The sequence below is a fragment of the Nicotiana tabacum genome, chromosome 7, assembly GCF_000715075.1.
Source record: "Nicotiana tabacum cultivar K326 chromosome 7, ASM71507v2, whole genome shotgun sequence".
Classification (NCBI taxonomy): domain Eukaryota; kingdom Viridiplantae; phylum Streptophyta; class Magnoliopsida; order Solanales; family Solanaceae; genus Nicotiana; species Nicotiana tabacum.
In genome coordinates, this window is record NC_134086.1 from 122,495,657 (window position 1) to 122,505,214 (window position 9,558).

General features: G+C 36.2%; 1 protein-coding gene across 1 annotated transcript; it reads right to left on the minus strand.

Moving 5' to 3' along the window:
* Positions 1-413: 413 nt before the first annotated feature.
* On the minus strand, positions 414-6,452 carry LOC107765346 (germin-like protein subfamily 2 member 1). The gene is made up of 5 exons (XM_016583986.2): positions 6,335-6,452; positions 5,417-5,976; positions 4,595-4,731; positions 1,124-1,244; positions 414-548 (listed from the first exon to the last, which is right to left on the minus strand). The coding sequence occupies exons 1-5, from the start codon at positions 6,450-6,452 to the stop codon at positions 414-416; spliced, it is 1,071 nt and encodes a 356-aa protein (XP_016439472.2).
* Positions 6,453-9,558: the final 3,106 nt, after the last annotated feature.

The window sequence follows — 9,558 nt, forward strand, 5'->3', positions numbered from 1 at the left end:
TCAACTTTTGCATTAAAATATTTTTGTGATAGATTATCAAAATCAATTGAAGAGGTGCAAGCAATTATACCTGCAAAGTTCATAGAATCTCCACTGACACATTTGCACTGGCTGAGTTTTTTTCAGTACTGCCAATCTGAAAATGCTGTAGCAGGCTGAAAATTTGTCCATACTGCTCCTTTAAAACACTCATGCTTTGATTTTCTCCTTGGTGTTCCCTCTTTTCCTCTATCTATGTTTGCAACTGCATTTGCCATGGTGTTCTTTCCTTTATTGAACCTTGCATTGTTGTTGTATCCTTGAGAACTTTGTTTGTACTGTTATGACCCTTAATTAAAACCTTGAAGGTATCCATGTAGTTTATAGCACTTGTCTTTCGTATGACCTGGTCGTTTGCAATGGTCACAAAAAGGTTAGGGTTTGTTGTTTGTAATCTCATTTCCAGTTGAGTACTTTGTTTTGAAGCTTCTTCCTCCTAGATTAGCATTCACTGTAATAAAATCAACAGTTAGCTGATTTCTTGGCCTGAACTCCCTCTGCTTTTCCTCCTGTATCAGTAGAGCAAATGCATGTGCCATGGATGGCAAAGGATTCATCATGGGTATGCTTCCTCAAACAACTGTATAAACTTCATTGAGTCCCATTAGAAATTGTATCAATCTTTTATCTTGTTCTGCCTTATGCATATTTTCCTCTATCCATAGGTACACACACAATGACAATGAGTTTTGATACTCAAAGTATTCAATTCTTCCCAGAGCTTCTTCATTTTTGTGTAGTGGCCAGTGATATCAAGTGCTCTTTGACTCAAGTCATTGATTTCTTTCTAGATTTGGTACAACTTAGATCCATTCATCTGATCATATCGATCCTCTAGTTACTTCCACAGCTCAACAAAATCATTCACATACTCAAAACTGTTAGCAATGTCCTTTGCCAGAGAATTTAGGATCCATAAGGTGACCATATCATCACATCTCTCCCACTAACGAAAATATGGAGATGTTGCATCGAGTCTCTTACAATCCCCGTTAATAAAACCTAATTTATTTTTCCCTAAAAGAGGTTTGAATACACTTCTTCTACAGGAACGATATCCAATTCTATCAAATGGAACAAGTACCAGTGTGGAACCAGAGTTGTCGGAAGGATATGTGTAAAGAGGGCTAGTTGTATCGATTACTATCTGTGTTGTTGTCGTTATTGTCATCTCTTCAATCTGGGCTACAATCTCCATTGAAATTCTGCAAAATCAGTTAGATTGATATTCGTGTAGCTGAAATATAGCTCAATTTCTTCTATTTTTTGATGAATCGTCACTGTATGAGTTCGATCGGGATTTTCCCCAAATTGTTGGTTGATGAAGAACCCTAGGTTACTCAGTGATTAGAATCAACAAAAAATCAATAGAAAGGCGTGGTCGATGAGAGATTCTCCGCTCTGATACTATGTCAAGATTATAGATGTTGATTAAGCTCTGTATCTCCTCCAATGGAGGATTCAGTAGCTTCAAGAAGATGGAGTTCGTAGAGAGAGAAATGAGAGTTGTACGTTTCTCTTTATAAGTCTATTTCTTTCACTACTTTCAAGATTATAGATGTAGACTAAGCTCTGTATCTCCTCCAATGGAGGATTCAGTAGCTTCTAGAAGATGGAGTTTGTAGAGAGAGAAACGAGAGCTGTAGAAAATCTCTAACTTTGTGAGATAAAACTCTAAGTCTTGTATTGAGTAATATTCAGTTATATGCAAGTGTACAACTAAGATACAGCTGAAAAGAGAATAAACCTCCACTAACAAATCTGTTAACAGACTATGATAAATAACACTAACTAACAGTGTGCTGACTCAACTCAATTACAATATAAATTTAGTCTTAATACAAATAGTATTAATTATACTGAAACTGTACAAAATTGCTACGAGACAATAAATAAATGGTGCAAATAATTAAGTAATAAAAAAGCAGTGCAAAGAGGATTGAAGGCCTCCGAAGGGACCACGTCCAAGTCAAATGAATGGAACGAATAAAGATGAGGATTTAACATAAATAATTCTCATGAACATCAATCATATAGTACACAGATATTCATAAACATTTGACCTTGGGTCTCTACTGAATTTGAATTTAACTTGCTGGAAAACCTTTTCTTAATTTAGCTTGTTCTTCTCCTAATGTGAACAGAAGCAACTTATGCCATCTTTTATACAAGGTGTGGATGCATGTTGTTGCCCTCTCCTCTTCCCCAAATTAAAAAATATCCAAGTAGTTTAAAAGGACTAATTAATCAATTACACAATTCAATTCTAAGATCCAATCTACTAACGTATTCCCGTTCCTATCCAAGTCCATTCTGCGAGAAATTAAAGCAGAAGAGAATTGAGAGAGGAACTCATCTTGGCCATTGACAACGTAACCCCTTTTACGTTAGGCTCGCGAATGAGAGCGGGACGCACCTAAATACATATTGGGCCTCTACATAAGACTCAGTTAACTCATTTCGGACTGGTCATTCAACAATAGCCAGCGTTTACGAATTCAATGAAAAATAGTCACTATTTTGCTGCAACAGAGACCGATCCAACATAATATACTGGAGTTCGATGTACCTGTGTATGAACTCCAACATATTATGTTGGACCGGTATACTTGCTGACTCCAGTATAATATACTGGAGACTGAAGCACCGGTGTTCCAAACTTCAGTACATTATACTGGACAATTATACTTGCTGGAACTCCAGTATATTATGCTGGAGTTCTAGTGTACTTATGCTCGAACTCCATCATATTATGCTGAAGTTCCAGCATACTTTTCCTGGAACTCCAGTATAATATGCTGGAGTTCAAGCATACTTATGTTGGAACTCCAGTATAATATACTGGCGTATTCTTCGGGTTTTGAACAATGTTTTCGCTCACATTTATCTTTACATGGAAAGTGGCTAAATTTCGATTACTTTTAAAACTGAGCTATTTTTGAATGACTAGTTGTAAATCTGGCTATTTTTGAATTTCTCTCCATTATGAGGGATGTAATGTAGCGACAATATTTGGAATTTTCCTGGCAATTTTACACCCCAACCCCGTCAAACCCCCCCTCCCCCGGCAATTTTTTTTACGTTTTTTTTTAATTTTTCAATTTTCTGTTTATTCGTTTTTTCTAAACCACCCACCCCCCCACACCCCCACCACCAACCCCACCTCCCCGTCAAATTTTGTTTTATTTTTTTTTTCTGTTTTTTATTTTTTGGCACCACCACCCACCCCATCCCCCTCAACCCTCCCCCGGCCCCACTGCGACAATATATATATATATATTCAGTTCTGGTTTTTTCTTTTTTCAGTTTACATGTTCAAAATTTTACGAGTTCCAAAGTTATGAGTCGGAGGTTTATGTGTTTGGAAGTTAGCGGATTTAGAAATTATAGAGTTTACGGGTTCGATGTTTGCGAGTTTGAAAGTTTAGCGGTTCAGAAGTTTATGAAATTTGTGGGTTCAGAAGGTTGTTGGTTCGAAAGTTTATGGGTTCATGTTTATTGTATTTAATTATTTATGAATACTTTTGAGAAGTTATTTTCCTTAATTTGCATATCAAACACCGTAGCTTCAAGTACCTTGGGTCAGTTATCCATGGGGGAGGGGAGATTGATGAAGATGTCGCACACCGTATTGGGGTAGGATGGATGAAGTGGAGGTTAGCATCCGGAGTTTTGTGTGACAAAAGAGTGCCGACAATACTCAAAGGTAAGTTTTATAAAGCGGTGGTTAGACCGGCCATGATGTATGGGGCAGAGTGTTAGCCTGTTAAGATCTCACATATCCAAAAGATGAAAGTAGCTGGAATGAGAATATTGAGGTGGATGTGCGGGCACACCATGATGGACAAGATTAGAAATAATGATATTCGGGAGAAGGTGCACGTGGCTCCCATTGATGACAAGATGCGAGATGCGCGGCTCAGATGGTTCGGACATGTAATGAGGAGAAGCCCAGATGCTCTAGTGAGGAGGTGTGAGCGGCTGATTGTGGAGGGTACGAGAAGAGGTAGAGGGCGGCCTAAGAAGTATTGGGGAGAAGTGATCAGGCATGATATTGCGAGACTTCAGATTTCCGAGGACATGACACTTGATAGAAATTTGTGAAGGTCGAGTATTACAGTTGTAGGCTAGGAGCTAGTTGAGTCTTGCATTACTTTGTTCCATTGTGAGCCTAGTCTGGTAAGGTTTTAATCGAAAATTACTAGAGGCATTGTCGTGTCTTAATATTTTCTCTTTTCGGTGCTAGATCTATTTACTAGCCATCATTTCTGTCTTGTATTTTCTTATGCATTTTAGGTTCCTATTTTTCCTATGATCTCTATGGTGAAACTAATATTCTCCCCTTTTGTTTTTCTGGTTTTTCTTATTATCTTGAGCCGAGGGTCTTTCATAAACAGCCTCTCTACCCCTTTGGGGTAGGGGTAAGGTCTGCGTACATACTACCCTCCCCAGACCCCACTTATGGGATTTTCCTGGGTTGTTGTTGTTGTTGCTGCATATCAAACAACGGAAAATGAGTAAGATTACTACTTTTTTCAAGAAAATATTAACGCACCCTGTATCTCCCCTTCCTTTTTGTGTATTTTCTCCTTTTTGTTTGGTGTCAAAGTCTTTTTCTGCAGAGTCGTGGAGTGACTCCAATTCTTTACTCATATTTGATTGTGAATTTCTATTTCCTACTTCGATTTTAACCTGAATGGACGATTACCACGTAAATAACATATATGCTATTCTCTGTCTATTTTTAGTTTATTCAATTGCTTCTACGTTCCTTACCTCTCGTGGTTGATGGTATAGGATAATTAATCACATTATAAAATTCGCATAAATAATATGTGTCTGGTTGGCCGCATAATTAGAAAAAATAACTTCTGCACATAAATAATAATCCATATAACAATACATAGATTTCCTTTTTGATTAAGTAATTTGTGTATAACATACTTTATTTTTAATCACTGCATAAACAATTCATGCATTATAATTTTCACATAACTAACATGTGAATTAAATGACCTTTGTGCGGAACTTGTGAAATTCAATGATGATTAGAAGCATGGCAAATAAATAAATAAATAAATTACCCAAGCTATTTTTAAGCTTAAACTTGAATCGTACCGATAAAAAGATTCTATTAATCCAAAAAGATTAAAAGGGGATATTACGCATTATGAAATTTTAGCTTATTGTTTAGAAGACACCATAGATGCGTTCTAGAAATCAAAACCAAACAGAAAAAATTACAATCATTTATATAGGACTTGCACCATTGTAGCTAGAGCCAAAGAGAGACGGTATAAATACATATATATATAAATAACTCTTATCCACCATATTTATTTATTATATGCTTACAATTAAGTGACTACATAATTGCCTGATTATGCTCCATGGTCACATTCGTAGGTACAAGTCTTGCTCTTATCGCCCGAACTTCCTCAACACTAGTTTGAAATGCCCTGGCCACGACTTCGTCTGGAATTTGAGGTCTACTCGCAAACATGGAAAGTGCAATAACCTGAACACCAGGATTTTGGCTGTTAAAGGCCACAATAATAGTTGCGTTACCTCTGCCAACATTAAAGCTGAAATGGATGAGCCCTCTTGGGAAAACAAAGACTTCACCCTTTGTGATCAACTTGTTAACAAAAACATTGTCCGTAGTGATAAATCCAGCCCTTAATTGACCTTCAAGTACGAAAATTATTTCTGTGGCTCGAGGGTGAGTATGTGGAGGGTTTAAACCATCAGGATCGAAGTCTACTCGAGACCATGACACACCCTGTGTGTTAAGGCCAGGCATGTTATAAATGTTGGCTACAGCTACTCGAGTGCCAAAAATATTAGGTTCTCCTGGTTGTGCAATTCCCATTGATGCGAAATCTTCTGGAGTGAATGTAAAGTTCCTTTTGCATGAAAATCCGTTCACCGTTATAGCTGTTTCACATATATATTAAAAAAATTTAAATTAGTTGTGAAATACGATTTTACATTATCGATATATAGTAAATATATATAAATGATCATACATACATATGTGTCGTTTGCATGTTAAATTGCTCCAAAGACGCTTTAAACTAGCTAGACTTTTTGCTTATACTAATTTTTATGTTTACATAAGAAAATAATTTTGATAGAGGAGGAAGGTGTATAATTGGTAGAAGCAACAGACATTGAGAAAAGAGATACATTAGTTAATTCTCTATCAATGAAAAACATAACTGTTTATTATAATAAGTAAACCATAGAGAAAATGAGATGATAAGAAATTGGTTATTGGAAAAGAAATACTAACATGAGTTGTAATCAGCGACACAAATATCCTGAAGTGGATCTGGATCTGACGCAGAAACTCTGTTAAAAGTAATAGTTAAAATGGTGATGGCTGCCTTGAAAAGGATCATGTAAGCCATGGATAGGATTGGAGGAAGTTATAAGAGGAGAGAAAACGGTAGCTTTATTTATAATTAAGGGGCGTCATCATATTTATATTATTATATATAGGAGTTTCTCTTGATCAGGATTGATCTAGCCATGGCTCTACAAGTAATTCTGAACTCAATCTTTCATTTTAACGATGCCAACACGTAAGGAATGATAGTAACAAAATTTTGCAAATCATATATGAAATCTCATATGTGTGCAAGCCTAGTCCCCTTTAAAGTAATATAATTGCACCAAGGCAATTGTATTACTTCCATGTCTAAATCAAATTAATGTAATCATCTAGAAGACCACCTTCTCCCATAATTTGTTACCTAGTAAAATGAAAAATAAAAATGATGAAAAACGTATAGAGTTTCCACTCATAAGACAAATTCCTTCACTAAAGTTACTGTAGTACTCATTCCTTTCTCCAGAAAGGAAATAAAAGCATATGAAATGTTGAAATTGCTGGAAACTAGTAGTGTTCCACTGAATACAAACTAATATTAAATCACTGTACTCATTCCTTTATCCAGGTAATTATATTCACGTCTCGTATACTAACTGGTGTAAAAGCTGCGTATTGAATTAAATAAAGCCTAACATCAATTTCCTATTAAGTAGCAAGCTCAAAATTGATGCTTTTTCCAAATGATTGGATAAAGAGTAAATATGTAATCTCAAGTTGTAAATGCATCTTGATTTAACACTATCTCTGATGTAAGATATATATCCAATCAGACGCTTAACAAGAAACAAACACCTTCCTGAGACGTTAGAACTCTTTGTGAATTTAAGATAATTACCAGTGACTTTTGTGGTCTGTGTTGGCTGGATGGTTACCGTATTATTATTTGGAAAGAAATGTAGCGTAAGGTTGAGTTTTCAAAATAGTTACAATTGTTCCGACATTGTGGAAGATTAGTTCCCCTCCTCCCTCTCCCTCCCCAAATAAAATAAAATATATCCAAGTAGTTTAGGTTCTACATTGATCTTAAAAACAGGGAGAATATATGACTTAAAATTACCAATTACTCAATTCCACAATCCAATCTAGTAATCTACTAATGTATTTCCATTCCTTTACTAGTCCTATCTATGAGGAAACATAAGAGACTAGAGAGAGGGTCTCATCATGCCCGTTGTATCTTTATGTTAGGCTTTCGAATATTAGTGAGAGCAGAACACACATTAATATTCTGGCCTGATCCAAAGACTTGTTACCTCATTAAGCTTTGCTAAGGCCTTTTCAAATTGGGTTTTGTTCTTCACTTTTGGTCGCTGGATGTATAATATATGGATTATCGATGTATAATATATATATATATATATATGTAAACTGACTAAAAAAAGTAAATAATGAATCTGACTGGCTATTTGTGTATCTGCATGTCCCTCTCTTTGTATGTTTTCTCTTTTTTGTTCAGTGCGAATTTTTTTCCACAGTCCTGGAGTTAATCCACTTTGTGACTCGTATTTGACAGTAAATTTGTATTTCCTACGTTGCTTTTAATCTGAAAGGAAGATTACAACGTAAATAATATATATAATGTTCTCTGTATATTTCTAGTTTACGAGGCTTAGGGTACGCACGATGCACGTAAATCCTGTCTCAATACAACAACAACAACAACAACAAACTACCCAGTGTAATCCCACAAATGGGGTCTGGGGAGGGTAGGATGTACGCAGACCTTACCCCTACCTTACTCACTGAGAATCCTATCCCAATGATCGTGAATATTGGTTGTGTCTAACTAACTTAATAATTAAAGAAACTATCTCAGAAGTCCGCAATTATCAATAATTCAGCTTAAAATTTATTTCAAGTTTGCAATTTAGTAATTTCAGTTTCACGCGCAAGAATCATGAAAATCTAAATAATCTTGAAGAATACAAATTACAACATATAAGCAAGCAACTAATAATTAGTGAACTTTAAGTAAACACTAGATCAAAGTGCATGTCACGACCCAAAAATTCACCGCAGGCATCGTCATGACACCTAATTTATAAGACTAGGTAAGCCGATTACTATACAATTAAGACAGTTTTTAACAATGATAATTTGAAACATAGTTTAACATAAGCATCGAAACAAAAGCAGAATAAGCCTACGCGGCAATAATCATAACAACCTTCCAATATGGGTAGTACAAAGTCAAGAACTCTAGTTGAATACAAGGAATGATCATAAGTATCAAAATACAATACTGTTCAAATGACAAACTGACAGTATAATGTAACGAAAGGATTCCAAGGGTTTGTGATGACCAAGCAGCTCTACCTTAGATCCTCACGATCAACAAGCTAACTCTTCCTGGTCCAATATCTCCAATACCTGGCTCTGCACAAAAATATGCAGAAGTGTATTATGAGTACACCATGGTTGGTACATGATGGTAGGCTATAATCTCGTATTTTAGTCACTTATTTCACTCTAATTTATTGTACTTTAATTGCGTTTGAGTTTTAATCGCCAGTGTTTTGTACGTATTGTGTGTTTTATGCCTTGTAGGAGTGATTTTGAGTGATGTAGATTTTACAGAGCTAATTTGAGCTAATTTGAGCTTTGAAGTCTGAGTAAAAGCCCAAAGAATTAAGCCGGGATCATGTTCGGGGGTCGGGGACCAAGCCTGGAGATCAAAAATCGAAGTTTGAACCGTACTATAATATAATCCCACAGCAGCATTGCATGAGGTGCCGCTGATCTACAAAACCTGCTGCCTGACAGAAGTTGAGCTCTCTGGATTTCCCCACTAATGCCCTGCACGTCGTGTCTCCCCATGCGGCGCGCCTGTGCAATTTTTATAGAGCCAATGTCCTATTTTGGCTAAGAGAAGTTGGTTTCGTGTGGGTCCGATCCTACTTGGTATAAATATATAACAAAAATATTATTTTCTTGACTTTTGACACGTTTTCGATCTAAGGAGGCTAAGGAGGAGTTGGAAGAATACGAGCACAAGGATTTCATCATTCCTTCCGCACTCAAGACCCGAGTTTGGATTGAATTTATGTTTTCCTATACTTTAAACATATTTGTGATGAATTACTCCATATCTATGGAGTAGTTCCCTTTAGGGTTTGATGGAT